This window comes from Macadamia integrifolia, chromosome 9 (genome assembly GCF_013358625.1).
Source record: "Macadamia integrifolia cultivar HAES 741 chromosome 9, SCU_Mint_v3, whole genome shotgun sequence".
Taxonomy (NCBI): Eukaryota; Viridiplantae; Streptophyta; class Magnoliopsida; order Proteales; family Proteaceae; genus Macadamia; species Macadamia integrifolia.
The window spans coordinates 6,483,876-6,500,354 of record NC_056565.1 but is presented as its reverse complement, the minus strand read 5'-3'; the positions used below and the strand labels follow the sequence as shown (position 1 = coordinate 6,500,354).

At 36.6% G+C, this 16,479-nt stretch overlaps 1 protein-coding gene across 1 annotated transcript; it reads right to left on the bottom strand.

The window, feature by feature from the left end:
• Positions 1-938: 938 nt before the first annotated feature.
• On the bottom strand, positions 939-15,061 carry LOC122089125 (ornithine aminotransferase, mitochondrial-like). The gene is made up of 10 exons (XM_042658609.1): positions 14,559-15,061; positions 11,931-12,039; positions 9,795-10,025; positions 8,568-8,727; positions 8,126-8,181; positions 7,753-7,905; positions 6,727-6,824; positions 5,727-5,807; positions 4,998-5,231; positions 939-1,321 (listed from the first exon to the last, which is right to left on the bottom strand). Exons 1-10 carry the CDS (start codon positions 14,693-14,695, stop codon positions 1,168-1,170), a joined length of 1,413 nt encoding a protein of 470 aa, XP_042514543.1. The 5' UTR covers positions 14,696-15,061; the 3' UTR covers positions 939-1,167.
• Between the last annotated feature and the right edge of the window lie 1,418 nt (positions 15,062-16,479).

The window sequence follows — 16,479 nt, the reverse complement described above, 5'->3', positions numbered from 1 at the left end:
CAACAGAGATAGCAAGAGGGAGGGACCTAAAAATGCCGGTCTATAAAGAAGGACCGAGTGGAGAGACAATTAGAGAGAGCATGCCAAGCTGTGAAGTTGTGACATGGAATATGACCTTTAAACCAGAAAGTTTTATGCCAAAGCATTGGCTCCCATTTTATTATGAAAGAGCCAAGGATTTTACATTATTTTTGTCTCTAAATGTGTCCCTTAGGCTATATTTGTTTCATTGTAAAATATATTACAGAAAATGATTATTATTAATTAATTAGTTTTATTATTTTTTGTAATTGACTTTTTTTTTTTTTTTTTTTTTTTTTTTTTGCATGACCAATAAACATTAGGTCATGCAATTACATTGATGTTAATTGATGAAAAGTATAGGTCTAGAGAGGGAGTATTATAAAAATTTCATTTGTTTCTAATAAAGATTTCTTTCATGCCAACTGCCAAGGTAGGGAAAGGAAAGGCATCAAACCTTTAGCTTTAGATGATGCTGAAGCATGGGATTTTCATAAAGCTGGGGAGTTTGATTTGGTAATGAGGCGATTTGCTTTAATGTAGTGAGATGGGAGGATAATTTTCATTGAATGACGATCAGGCGGTTGAAACAGCCTTTCGACATTCTCGGGATAAGGCTGCATAGTTCTCGCGCCTCCCCCCCCCTCCCGACCTCGCATATAAAGGGGTCTCTAATGTAAATTTTTCCCTTTCTTATATTTTTACCACTGTTTGATGAATATATTCATGTTATCAGATATGTATCAACTTCAAAAACTTATATCCATAGGAAACTCACCTCCCAGTGGTGCTTGTTTCTCAAGCAATTATTAGACAGAATGAATCAAACAAAAGTAAATAAGGGGTCCCATGGAACTTCATGAATCTGCTAGATGCATAAAGCTTCCAGGTGATGGTCCTTGAATCATGCAAAGGCGTAGATAAACTAATCTGCAGACATTCTTCATTGATTTTTTCTTCCATTTTTTATAAATATATTTCTTTATTTCTAAAAGGAAATTCAGATTTAGAAGTACAGTCCAGATTTTACCTGGAAGCAATTTTTCCTCTATTTCTTTTTTCTTTGGAAGGGGGGGCATGGGATAGATATGTAGGACTCATAAAATCAATAGTATGCTGTAGAAATTCACACTGAGATCAGATATCTTAATCTGAAGAGCCATACATATTTCGACCACACCGGTCACAAACCTCAGAGTCTGCTGGGGCAATTGCTTCCGGCTTTTGCTGCTTCATCTTTGGCAGGTCAATCTCCAGAACCTTGTGTAGTGCTGCTGAAGCTTCTTGGAGCTCATCCAAACTGTAAACAGTCATGCAAGTGCAGAAACCAAATCAATTGCCACATTATATTATGAAACTCTGAGGCAAAGTCTTAACCAAAAAGGGCACCATAAATTGTTGCAACCAATGGTATGAGCACACAATGCAAAAAAATAATAAAAAATATTTTTTCACTAATGGTATCCCTCTGTTTGAAAGATCTATCACAAAATTATCCTGATTAAGATGCCAAAGCATCATATTCAGAATCCACTGTGGACAGATAATCAGAATGTTCCTGATCTTCCCAAGAATGTGAATTATCAGTGTGTGTCCAATATTCCCAAGAATGTGAACCATTGCAAGCAACTTATAATTCATTCTTGGGTATCAGAATTCTCCATTGAGGGCTGAATTTGCACCCTTAATATCAGTATGCAGTAGTATATTATGGTCTCCTAGATAAATACCGTTACTTTCCTAGTGTATGGAATTTAAAGGTGAAACAGTAAACAAGACTTTTGAGTTACCAAAATGGAACTTCAATACAAAAAAGTAGATGAACAAATAAATCCCACTGAGAATGACCATTCTCATTCTCCAATAGATGAAGGTCATCTACCCCGATAGATTATCCAAAGAAGAAAAAATCTGGTGTGGCCGGTAAAACAATAAGAAGATATATCAGTTTCAAGATGAAATTATTCCTCAATCATCAACAAATGTTTGCTATCAATAATATTCCAAAAACATAGGCCAGGAAGTTTGCAAGAAAAAATTGGACCTGCATCAGTCCAATATTTTCTCAAGTAGGTAATGTTAGTCATCAGTTGTTATTACATTTACAAGAATCCTTTAGAACATATAAAGGAAGTCAAGCAGACCCCTCATAACAATAGTTAATCCTGAAAGATATAAGCTACAAGTAATAGGTATGGTAAAAATCAGTTGAACGGTGGAAAGAGCTCACAATGGAATTGCTTAGATTCATTGGAAATGATTTTCAAACTGCCTGAATCAAATGGCCATCCATGTATTGGATGACAACACCTCCTATCGAACAGTATTTTGACAAAATAGTTCTAGGTAGTTATTTGCATTGGTTTCAAACCAACAAATACATGTATATATTTTTCCAAGGCTCTGGTTTTGTAGACAGCCACCTAGGATGGCCTTTTTAAATGACCCTATTATTTTCCATGTGGCAGATCAGCAGGGGCCCAGATTTTCAGGGGACATAGGGCTGGGGTCCCTTTCTCAGATATCAAATTTCTGACTAAATGAAGATTGCTATGTGGAAAAATACAGCTTTAAGAATCGACCAGAAAAAAAAAAATCAAACTAAATAAAAAATTTATATTGATACGTATGGAATTACATATTTATGGCTATCCATGGTGGACCTCAGCGCAACGGTAAGGTTTCTCCATTGTGACCTAATGGTCACAGGTTTCTCGGGAAACAACTTCTCAGCAAAGCGGGGGTAAGGCATTGTACATTATGAGCCTCTGCAGACCGCGGGCCTCATGCACTATGTATGCCCTTTTTGTATGGACGGATTTTTATAAGTGGAACATATCTTCATAAGTTCCAAACAAACAGAAATTCCCCTACAATATTACTAGTCTCTTCTTTCGTTCTGTTAGTTTTAGGGTAGGCATCAAGGTTTGGTGCACAGTGGTACATGGTGAATACGTGCCTCCAACACATGTGTGGAGTATGACAACCCAATAAGGTTAGAGCAATGAACATTGGAATCTTCATAACAAAGTTAATGTAGGACTAGAATCACAAGTGACCCCAATTCTAGGCAGGATCTGAAATTCAGGCTGAATAGAGAAGATGTCCTCTAATAGGCTTGGTTCTAGCTCTCAAACACTCTCTCACAGCAAAAAAATAAAAAGAAAATAAAAAAAGAAAGAATTCGATGGAGGGTTGAGAAGAGGAAATAAGAACTAGTGAATGGGCATCTCACCCCTCTGGTTTGGGCATCTCACCCAACTGAATCCCATAGCACAACAATATAAACCATATATTTTTTTTTTTCATTCATAAATTCGTGTCCAATGTTGTAGCCCCTTACAAACTTACATAGAAGACTCAAAACTGACTCAAACACTAAAAAATAAAGGCCTATCCCAATCCTTAACTAATTAGGAAACCTATACTGACTAGAAAACTGAAATAACAAAGGAAATAGACCTAAAATAGGACTCTAACTAAATTAATAAATTAAATCTCATTTTTTTACTTTTTACCCATATTTTAAGCTCATTAAAGTGGGCCCATTACAAAGAAAAACCATGTGATCAAAGGCCCAACACATACATAACCCAACCTAAGGCTTATTTATAATAAAATAAGCCCATTAAGTGACTTATCTACATCAAAAGTTCTCTTTGAAATAAGAATATTAGTCATGAAGCATGAATTGCTTATGTTCTAGAAATATTATATGATATAAGTGTTTCCTTAGCTATAAAATATTGTTTCCAAGAAGGCTGACTGAATAAATTACAGGACATGCAATATTCCACCTATATAACCACTCCAACTGAAAAGGATGAACATTTTCATACATAAAAATGCATTGTAGCCCACCACAACTAGGGTGGAAATTTTTGACCAACCCAACTGGTTCCATCAAACCAGTCAAAACGGGGTTGAGACAGGGTTTGGCAATTCGAATAAATCAACCTGGTTTCAGAGTTTTATCTGGATTTGAAACATTAAGATATGAAAAATAATAAGTTTCCCTAGAATCATATATATATATACATATTAGTTCAACTGGTAAGGAATTACTATTACATCTGTTTTTTAGTTCAAATCTTAATATGATGTTTGGATAAACCATATTGGATAAGGAAAAGCAAACCCAAAATTAAACTGGATTGATCATGGTCTCATGGACATGTCCCTGTCCAAAATCTAGGCTCAGGTCAGACAAATATGCACAAGGAGGGGAAAATTTTCCAACTGGACCCAGATTTGTCAAAAAATTTCCACCCTAACCATCACCCTCCCCCCATCTCTTGCTTTTAACAGTCTACCCAACCTGAAATGATCCATCCCCATCCTCATCACTCTAATCACTGCCCAAAGAAGTTTCAGCAACTAAACGTTAACTCCTAGGTAATATGGAAGTGCGACATAGTTTTTCTCCATTAACCTGAGTACTATTGAATTTATTTGATAGTGTCAAAGCCTGGTGTTCGTGCTGAAAGATTGGAATCAATGTCCAATTCACAAAAAATTTGAATGTATTAAAGTTTCCCGCGGTTGCAACAAGTCAACTAGGAGGTGCAAAGCACCATAGAGATAGATGGTGTTTTCACAAACTATTGAAATGTGGCCTACCCATTCATTAATCCATACATTTCATAACAGTGGGTCACCCCTTGGACTGGCATTCTGGCAATGTCCAGGAATTTGTAACACCAGAAACTTCACAATATCCAATCTAGACCATGAACTCTGGTGAGGAAAGAGAAATGGTTGAACACTTGACCACCGGTAGTCCATATATCAGGTCAGTAAAGCCAAAAGCGGTATCAACTTTTGGTCTTTCATCGCATCAAAAAGGTGCCAAATGACTGAAGTCGAAAGCCCAATTACAGTTGTCAACCTCCTTGATTGTCACCATATCTACTTTCATAAAAATAAAATTAGGATAGCTTTTGAGGATGTATGTTCATCAAGAATGCAGTATTTACCTCATGGAGAGTGGTGGTGTTAATCGAATTATAGTGTTATGTGTTGGCTTAGCAAGAATTCCTCTATCCCTCAGCTTGAGACAGATATCATAAGCAGAAACAGGAAACAGAGCTTTGCCACTGAGCTCCACTGCATTGAGCAAACCTTTTCCTCGAACTTCTATTACTATCTCAGGAAATTGTTGCTGAACCTTCACTAGCTGATGCCTAAATTCCTGCCCCAACTTTGCAGCCCTAAAAGCAATAGAGTAACAACAATCACTTCTTATTTTCAAATTTCAATTAAGAAAATAAACAGAAGCACTCCAAACCTGATCAAGTAGATTCAAATGAGAAAGATTTAATTTTTCCAAATGCCTTTATGCTATGTAACCGAGGTTAACAAACTACCCAAAAAATGAAAAATACCAGTACCTGAAACTCCATATGAAATAACCTACTGAGGAATTAATCACTTTTAATACTTACAGAAATAGCTATATTTCTTAAATTGGTGCCTAAATGAAACATGGCACATTTCCACTATGATATACCAGTGCAATTTAAAGTCCAAATCATTAGGCTTCATTATTCAGGAAACATCCTCTCCACAAAGTGGGGGTAAGGCTGCATACATTATGACCCTCTCCAGACCCCGTAGTGGCAGGAGCCTCGTGCATTGGGTACGCTCTTTTTTTATCATTAGGTTCATTATCAAGAAGATATCACTGGAAATGAAATATTTCAAACCTCTCAACAAGTCCCTCCTCAATGACAACTTCTAGTGAGGCAACGGCCACAGCACTTCCCAAAGGATTTCCACCGAAGGTGCTGAAAACAATCAAATCATAGGCAAGACTTTTGTAAAACGTAATAATGATGCCAAGAAATCAAATATATACATACTACATATGTACGTAGGCATGTGTGATTACACACATGCTTAATGTGTGTGTGTGTGTGTGTGTGTGTGAGAGAGAGAGAGAGAGAGAGAGAGAGAGAGAGAGAGAGAGAGAGAGAGAGAGAGAGAGAGACTCTAAACACTATGACAATGTCAGAGGAAAATTAAATGTATATTGATTGTGTAACACCATCGGTTGAGGATCTATGTTGCTGGAATCCCACTTACCAAACCGGGCTTCTAAATGAACTGAAGTCCAGAGCAAATGGAAAAAGGTAAATCTTAAGGTCCTAAATCATATTTATCATTTTCTGGGAAGCTGGATCTTCAATTCATTTTCAAAATTCCTATTCTAAATTCCCATTCTTCCAATGCCTAGTAGTTAACTTAGCAGTCATAATAGACATATAATTGGAGTGGATTATCATGGCAATGCTTTGCACATCAATTTGGCTTGATTGAGCTCTAAATTTGAACTGCATCAGGTTGGATCCTCAGTCTCGCTCATATTCAAAATTCATCAGGTTCCCAGCACAACTTTTTCTCAGTTGCACCATTACAAATTACAGAAAGAACAGAATAAGGATTGGCAGCCACCAATGAAGATTTGGAGAACATGTTTCTTTACTTGGTTTTGAACCTGACACCTGAAGACCTAAATGGAATTCAATGCCACACATGGCTATGGCTGAGATACAACTCAGGTCTGTATCTTAAGATACTTGAATGAAGTGATGGTGTGACGTGGTTAAATATCCTAGTAGAATGTAAAGAAGAAACATAATTTCCACTTATTGCAACAATAGATTAAGGAATTTCAGTGAAAATAAATCATTAGAACCAACAAACCTTCCATGTTCTCCAGGCTTGATGCATAGCATTATATCCTTGTCAGCAAGCACAACACTTACAGGTACGACTCCAGCACCAATTGCTTTTCCTAGAATCTTAATCAGATAATGTAGATGAGTAATTAGAAGGAAGAAAGAGTAAGCTCTCAATAAGGTGGCATACTTAGGTATTCATGTATAGTAAAAGATATCTGAATCTCAGAGCAAATAAAATTGAACATAGCACATCTGAGGTTCATGCTTGTTTGGCCTTGCACAGCAATAGTGCTATAGTACACTACTTCTTTTGTGAAAGGACAGAGTTTCAGGGTCATAGTGGAGCTCAAAGTAATTCCATCAGTGGAAAGATATAAGATTACCATGCAGGATTGATTTTGGATTCTTATCCAAACTGCCAAAACTATATTTTTGCTTCAGACATCTAATAAAACAAGCATTTGGAAGGCAGCTCTAAGATGCATGGACTTGTTTGGTGTATGGTTGCTATATAGTTAAGCTTTCCATCATCCAGATGCCATACATATGGTGCACATTAAATGGATTTTCACCATTCAATTGGTCAATCGTCTCCTTGGTCAAAATCTAAAATCAGCTCAAGGGGGTGGGATATTATTCTAAACTATTGACTGCAGAGGACCTGGGAAAAAAGAAAAATCACATCATTTAAATGCTAATCCAATCTTTTGAGGCCAGGACATCTCCTTGAAGGTTTGAATAATATAGAACACCTTCCATATTTGCATGTCTTCCATATGCCTGTCACACACTTCAAAACTTAGCCTCTATAAGAATAAGAAGTTAACAATCACATAGTGTAAGGCTTTACCTCCAAAAGAAAATTAATTTAACAAACAAATACCAAAAGAGAGATAATAAAATTAATACATTAAGGAACTCCTAAACAAAACAACAGATTGATGTTTCACACATATATCCATGCTAATGTAATAGAAGCCACATAAACACATCAATGCTCCTTGACAAATGTAAGGCTTTGACTCATAAATTAACAAAAATTCCTTACCACAACATCAGGTCGAACATCTTCCCAGTCACAAGCCAGCATCTTTCCGGTCCGTGCTATGCCAGTTTGTATTTCATCAGCAATCATTAGAACATTGTATTTCGAGCATAGATCTCTCACAGATTTTAAATAACCATCTGGAGGAACTATAACCTAGAGAAAAGGGGAGAAAAAACTGATATTCAATTAACAAAACAGAATTTTCTCAAACTTCAATAAAAGGTACACAACTATACAAGAAGGATTTGAAGCTTTGATTAGGCAGTTCAAAAACAATTGCACTGGATTGAGTTACGAAGGGGGAAAAAATATCGGATAAAATCTTGAGCATCATGCAAAAAGACTGACAAGTTTCTATCCCAAGAAGACATACCCCAGCCTCTCCTTGAATGGGTTCAAATAAAAATCCAGCAATCCGATCTCCTTTTTCTGCATCCCAGAAAAGGTAAAGAAAATGATTAGACTGGTGACAGTTAGTATGCTACGAGAATGACTACAACTCTCAACAAATAATTGAGAAGACTACAGGAGTACTCCCAGCCCAGCTATATGTTTTTTTATCAATGGGAAAGCTGTATAGGTGGATCAGGTCCAAAGAACTGGACCCACCATCCTATGAGTTACTACTAAAACATGTCATACACAATTTAATAAATTGTGCGACCATGACTATTCAATGTAATCAAATACTTTTCAACCAACAATTTTTTTTTTTTAAAGAAAAAAGAAAAGGACCAAGATGAACTGATTATGATTATTTTGTGTATGTGATCTACCATATTCTAGAATGTGTATATAATTTCATATTTATATACCTTTGAAGATGTTCTCAAGCATATCAGCATCACCAAAATTGACTTTAAGATGGCCAGGTAACAATGGTCCAAAACCACGAGTAGCTTCATTGTCACAGCTCATAGAAATCACACCAATGGTACGGCCATGGAAGCAGCGACAACATGAAACAATAATAGCCTGAACATGACTCAGTTTGAATAAAGGTGGTTAGTGGCCTCATTCCCAACAAAACTGAACTGATTAACAGAGACTAGATCAACTAACCATCACCAATGTGTCCCACAAAGAAATATCTAAATAGATAATGTAGTTCAAACTTAAGCAATATGAGCATCATAATGCCTAGTGCTTAGTAAAATTTCAGCTGTCAACTATTAAGAGATTACTCTTTTGATTTTTGGTATGAAATCACAGCTTATTCATCAATAGAAAGTTATACAAAATAATGAAACCTAATTAAAGGAATAAGAAAACATACAGTAGTTAAGAAGAAAGTGTAAACCCAGCCAAAAAGATACCAGCTACTCTCCATTTTACAAGGTATCATGGGACAAAGTAATAAAGAAAAGCTAAACCGTTTAGCATGTATCTCAGCCATTGACAAACTAACAAACACTCTACAAGGCAAAACCCAAGAAACAGCTATACCCTCTCTTTCAGTTTCAGCTAATAGATGCCTGAAGGAATTTTTCTCAAAGGCCATTCTGTTCTTTCAAGTCAAATGCACCACAAAACTGATGAGAAGACGAGACCTGACATTCCAGCTACTAATGCATAGTTTAAAAACCCAGAATTGGACAGTGGTTTGGCTTCCATCGATTCCGATTGAATCAGACCAGAATTGGTTAAAATTGGCCCTGATACAGCCGGAAACCTACAAATTGAAATCGGGAAAAGAAGCAAAGATTTCCACAAATTGGTGATATAACTAGAGGGTCAATGCAGAAGAAACCAGTGCTCATATTGTTTGTCAAGGATTATTTTCGAACAATACCATCAAGCAGATGTATTTGAAAGGAACTTGCAGGACTCATCACTTCAGTCAAGAAATTCTAACAGTTATTTGTATGAAACAACCAAAGGAATATCCAAATTTATTTCTATTCACATAGATTCTAAAAGAGACCTCATCAGCCACAATTCATCAGTTCATTTCAAATATTGTATTCATATCACCAAGATTAATCAAAGAAATATCACCACTAATAAGCTTGATATTCCATGGTTGGCTAACTGCATCATACCTCATCCTTGGGGATCTTTTTCTTTTCATAACCCCACTTCCTTGCCAACTTAAGAGCTGTTTCTACACCTTCAGCTCCAGTATTCATTGGTAGCACCATATCATAACCAAAGATGCTTTTTAGCCGCTCTGCAAATAGAGGGAATTTATCATTATAGAAGGCCCTAGAGCTGAGGGTAAGCCTTCCTGCCTGTTCAACCAAGGCCTTTATGACCTTCGGATGACAATGTCCCTGCATTGAAGAATCAAGAGTTGAACTTTAATTCAGTTATAAATACAAACAAGACTCAGCAACATGTGCTTGTTAACTTGAGCCATAAGAAGACATCCTTGAAAAACAAAAGATTCTTTTGATTGCCTTTGCACATTTTGTTGGGGGTGCCATTGGTCTGGGTTGGGTCTCATAGCCACTGATTTGGGGAAGCTGCCTAAGCAAAGTGCAGCTGGATGAGCGGTTCCATTTGGAAATGTCATGCCAAACTGGGAAATAGTTTGGCACATGCATTAATTGGGTCTTGCTAATTCAGATGTCGTTTTCTGGAGTTGAATATTTCACATTCTAAGCTGCTACAACCTCTTATCCCAAAAGCTCGAGCTGTTAAGTATGATCCACAACAATGTATATGGTATATCGACACACCTGGCAAGTGCACACACCGAGGGTACAAGGCAGAGTGGCACAACAACACACAACACAAACCCTTCGCACATACTAGGGATTGAACACCTGACATCCTGGCTCTGATACCCATGGTTTAAAGTATTTCACCATATCCTATTGTATCAGCCGATATGTATCTTTTTTTTTTTTTTTTTTTTAAGTGGTAAGTATAGCAACATATTGTATTGTATCGGCCGATACAACACAATATGGTGTGATACATAATGATACAAGACAAACATATCCTTTTTTAAAAAGTGGTAAATATTGCACCGTATCGGCTGATATGGTGCGATGCATGCAATACATAATGATACTGTGCAATACAGCCATTAAAGGCCCATGTGAGGTTTCAGTCTCGATACAGAACCTTGAAAAAAAAAAAAAAACCCCTGCAAGAATGAGCAACCGAGGGTCCTAGAAAGGCCCTCTAACGAAGTTTTTTGCAGAGATTTGAGTTGGGGTTTTTTTATCTACAGTCAAAAACAACTCAAAGGGTGCCTAAAAACCTTAGCTTGGATCATTTAACAAGTTGAAATCAGAGACTGAAGGAGATTTCACAGAAAAAGGTAGGTTTCTCAAAAACTTGATCTTTGTGTTTAAATCATGGTTTTTATACCTATTTTTTTCCTATAAATCAATGGATTTAGGTAAAATTAATCCATTCATGGCATCAAATTAATCATTTGCAAGGATTTGTACTAATATTCAAGAAATTTCACAGAAAAACAAAATTCTCAATATATATATATATATTTTTTCCAAAAACCAAGTCCTATGCCTTTGGGAAAATTATATGTAGCAGATCTAATCAGATCTATGAACTACAATGTTGCAGCAATTTTTTATTATTTTTCTGTAAGAAACCTCATCCGTTATAATGATTTCAATCGAATGCACTAGTCTCATTATAAGTTGTTCCCCATTTTACTGTTTATACATGATACATGTTATCTATTTCTTATTTATAATGTTTTTTGCTCCAAAGTGTATTTCCAAACGTACCTTTAGCGTATCTCTGATAAGATACGTCTCTTAAAATCACCCGACCGATACGATATGCGATACCAATACTTTAAACCTTGATGAAACCATTATAACCGTTTACCCCAAAAAATCGAGCTGTTAAGTAAGGCCACAACAACGTATATCAACAAAAAACAAAAGGGAATTGGTTGGAGAAGCAAGTGTAAGGAATTCCCTAATAACATGGAGCTGTTTCCTTGTGCAATCATAGGCAATGCAAACTTCCTAGTGGAGAGAGAGAGAGAGGAGAGAGAAGTTAGATTTTAGTAGAAATTGCAAAACAAGATTTGGGGAAACCTAGTTTGGAAGGAGCATCACATTCTATGTATTATAAAGCATGTTTTGTAGGTCCTACCCAAAACTGACCAAAATAAGTTAATTCTTATAGATCTGACACTAAAGTAATTATCACGTAAATCAAAAGCTCATTTTGTATCAAGAGAAAATCACCTGATTTACTGCAGAGTAAGCTGAGAGGAAATCCAGATATTTGTGGCCTTCAGCATCCCATACACATGATCCCTTTGCTTCAGAAAATACCACAGGAATTGGATGGTAACTGCATGTTAATTCAACACAATGACTTAGAATAGGACACAGATACCAAGGAAAAAAAAAGAGCAAACTAGTGCACGAGGTTCCCGCCACTGCGGGGTCTGGGAGGGGCAAATGTCCGCAGCCTTACCCCTGCTTTGCAGACTTTGCAGGAGAGGCTGTTTCCAAGTTTCGAACCTGTGACCAACATGTTGCAATACTTCAACTGAACCTTTGCACCAAAGGCTTGCCCACAAGTGATCACCAAGAGATATTAGGGAGCCCAAAACATTTCATATATTATCACAATGATGAGGATAAAGGCACAATGAAATCCTCAGTAAGTTTCCTCTAATTACAAAGTTCTAATAATTTGTTTCACACTTGTTTGATCATTGATTGCTAGATCTCATTAGATCTCTACTCATATATGATGTTTGATTGCACCGCTTGCACTAGGTTTTCCATTATTTTTCATTCTTAATTGGATTGTCTATATCTGAACTATGCATCTATATTGCAATTGATTAAATTCCATCCAATAGAAGCCCACTGCCAGGGGAGAGTAACAACCTATACTTGTTACACCAATCACAATAAGAAAGAAATTCTGTTTTCTCAGCTATGGCCTCCATTATTGTGGCAAGGAAACCCAGCCAGACTAGCGTGCAAGGGGGCAGCTGGGTATTTTCACACCCAGCTTTGTCTGGGCATAGGGAACACTAGCCTGGCAGGGTTCTTTTTCCCTAAACAATATACACTACACTGAAAATATGGAGATATGGAATTGAAAACTACTTTCTTTGAATTTCAGTTCTGTTTCCTAGACTTTTCAAGACTGAAGGCTAGATCTATGTTCATTCCTTTGTGTGTGTGTGTGTGTGTGTGTGTGTGTGTGTGTGTGTGTGTGTGTGTGTGTGTGTGTGTGTGGTGGTGTGTGTGGTGTGTGTGTGTGTGTGTGTGTGTGTGTGTGTGGTGTGTGTGTGTTTGTGTGGTGGTGTTGTGTGTGTGTTGTGTGTGTGTGTGTGTGTGTGTGTGTGTGTGTAGAGAGAGGCAAATAGGGAAACTTCTGTAAGCCTAACAACAGTCATGGTCTTTGTTTTTTTCTTCCTCTTCTTCTGATGATAGGTAGGTCCCAAGGAGAGTTTAACTCTTGACGACCTCTCTATTAAGAGGAGTTGGTCTTTGCCAACTGATCTACTCCCTTGGGGTTAACAGTCATGATCTTAGCAAAGGTCTCACACGATATATGTGCCCTGTTTGGATGTTAAATTTGGATTTATACAATTTGACACAGTCGAAGAAATGATTAGACTTTTCAGGAGACGAGGATGCATTTGTGGTTCTTAATTGGTGTAAAATATACCACTTAATAAAGATTAGATATGAGGTGAATTTTCCATGCCAAAGTCATATGGTTTTTATCATTCAATTGGCAAAATGATGTAATCTAAAGTGCTACTCAAAGAAGATTATCCTCCTAAGTTCTTAATGTAGAAGTAATCCAAAATACTCCATAGCACTAATTAGCTACCAAAAAATTATCAAACAAAAAAAATCTCTCATAGCAAACTCTTCAAGAACCTGATCAGTGATAAAAATGCAATAGGGATAGTACTGCTCAAATGCCACCCAGGTGGTTGCTAGTTGGCATGATGTCCAGGGGCACAGACTATGAAGTGAGGAGACAGGTTAGCATTTAAGCAGCTGTCTAGGTAACCTTATCCACCTAAGTGCCACCTAGAGAGCCCAGACAACTCTGTATGCGACTCAGTACTTTCCTTCCTTATTACAAACTCATTAATGTTAGGGCTAAATCTTCTACAGAGACATGTAATGGAAATTGATCTTCTCAAAAGACATTACTTATAGCATTTGTTTGATTCTATTTGCATATTCAAAACTGTTGACTAACAGGGCCTTGATTTTTATTTCCCCCTCGTTAACATCTGCCAAAATGCTGGGATAAGCACCTCATCCAACCTCTTCCTATGCACAGTTGAATTGATAAAATTGTATGCATATCTGGCCTAAGCACTTGTCCATCTACTATCCAGGCAAATCCTACCAAAAATATAAGAACAAGAAGGTCTCCAGATAGTTATAGTAAAAAATTTTGCAACTGAAATTATGTAATTATAAAGACCCAGAAGAGATGACCTTGGAAATGGAAAAACATTTCAAAAAAATGAAACTGAGGGGAGGATCTTTTTCTTTTCCACCTGATTTCCTTTTGATTCCTGTTACACAGTTTCACAAAAATATAGAAGAAACTTCCACATTTAAGAATGCCCACATAAGATTAAGAACCTGGAACGATTAACCAAAAACAGGAACAAACATTTCAAGTGTTGCGTGCATCGTGTATTGAATTCAAGCATGGATTTGTACGTAGATAAATTCTAAAATGAAAATTAAATGACAGAACCGAAAAATTAGAACTTAAGAAAAAAATAAGGGAAACCCAGCAAGCTAAACAATAAGAGATTGAAATAATAATGTTATTATTGAGACTCTGCATCATTTGAGAGAGAGAGAACCAACTTGTGAGCGCTGTATTCATGTTCCAAATCGATGAGTTTCTGAGAAGATGAAGGGCCCCTTCTTTCAGGAAGAGCACAGAAACTCCTCCCCTTGCAAACCCTCTTCAATACTTGCTGTAAAGATCTCCTGGTAGCCATTGATGACAGTGGCTGCTCTGTTTTCCCCCACCAACTCTATCCAAATTGACAGTGATTATCAAAGTCTGATAGGATTCTATTCTTAAATTTGGAAACCAACCCAGATCCTAAAATTCATACAAAATATCCCAATTCCTCTACTTTTCTGCTGTTCTGTGCATCCTCTGTTTCCCCCCACCAACTCTATCCAAATTGACAGTGATTATCAAAGTCTGATAGGATTCTATTCTTAAATTTGGAAACCAACCCAGATCCTAAAATTCATACAAAATATCCCAATTCCTCTACTTTTCTGCTGTTCTGTGCATCTTATAGACTGCATCTCCCAAAGCGTACCCATGAACGAGTTGATTTTTTATCCCTGCCACCAAAGCAACCCAAAAAGCTAATACCGAACCCACAATACCATTCTCTTACCCAAAAAAAAAAAACCACCAAAAAAAACCACCATACCACGTTTCTTATTTAATTCCTAAATTGCCCCTACAGTCCGTTTTTACTTCCTACTTAAAATCACCCACCATTTTGTAACAAGAATTTATGAGTGGTAGAAGGTGGGGCATGGTTTCAAGTATCGGTGTCATATCGGTATTAGCTGAGATTGGTTTTCGATTCTTGACCTATTCAGATCGATTATCCGTATTATTTTAAGGATAAAATAATAAAAAAATAATACATTTTTAAGAAAAGTAAGGGCAAAACTGATCGATACTCACCTGACTAGATCGGCTCAGCATACCGTCCCCTAAATCCATGAGGTAGTGAGTCCAGTTCTGATTTAATGAGAACTTTTAACTTTGTAAATATTGTAAAGAAGTCTTATTTGATGTATTTATGTATTGTAATTTTTGTTTGATTAATATGTATGTTTTCTGGTTCCATTCAAAATATAAATGGCATTGTGGTAGTTTTACTCTCAGACGATAGGAACATATTCTCATTATTTGGTAATTTTGTAATGGGATTTTCTTATTGATATCTCTTACGGTGTCAAATAATTTGTATATTTTTTTTTTAGTACGATAATATAATATATAATTTTATTCTAATGAGTGTAATAGAGTCATTTTGCATGTATATTATATATATATATATATATATATATAATGCGTTGGTTTTGTTGGGTACACGTCAAGGGTCCATAAGATAATGCGGTGCCTCGTAAGTGACCACTGACCAGTGACCTTATCGCAGAATTCCTTCACAAGCTACAAAAACGTAACTTTCCACAACAGAAATTCAGCTGGGCGTATCAGTTTCCCTGACCCACCACTTCTCTCTTCAATATGCAAGGAAAACATCTTCCCTCCAGAGAGGGAAAATATATATATATATATTCGGGGCATGAGGTTGTCGCATAAAAGGATTTAGGGAAGATATCGATATCCGATATTGATTCAGATTGGATGGGTGGGTATCGATCAGTTTTGTTCTATTTTTTTTGTGAGTATCAATTTTTTACTATTTTACCCCTAAAATGATACAAATAATTGATTTGGATCATTCAAGGATTGGAATTGGTCTCAGTCGATACCGATCCGATATGACCAATATGAGACCGATATTTGAAACCATGCTCCCATATGTGAGGAGATCCGGAGAGCATAGTTTTAGGTATCAGAACCAGATCGATAGTATTGGTCAATCGATCTCGATATTCGACCAATCTAGGATCGGGTATTGTATTGACATCAAAGGTAAAATCATCAAAAACCTTTTTTTTTTTTAATGAAAATGGGGCAATATTGATTGATTTCGACTGATACAATCAATCTCAGATTGAT

Excerpts from the sequence above, each read along its gene's own strand:
- LOC122089125 (XM_042658609.1), bottom strand. The coding sequence starts at position 14,695 with ATGGCTACCAGGAGATCTTTACAGCAAGTATTGAAGAGGGTTTGCAAG. Across the intron at positions 7,906-8,125 it reads CCATTCAAGGAGAGGCTGGG|GTTATAGTTCCTCCAGATGG; the intron begins GTATGTCTTCTT and ends CCTTTTCTCTAG. Across the intron at positions 5,232-5,726 it reads GAGGAGGGACTTGTTGAGAG|GGCTGCAAAGTTGGGGCAGG; the intron begins GTTTGAAATATT and ends TATTGCTTTTAG.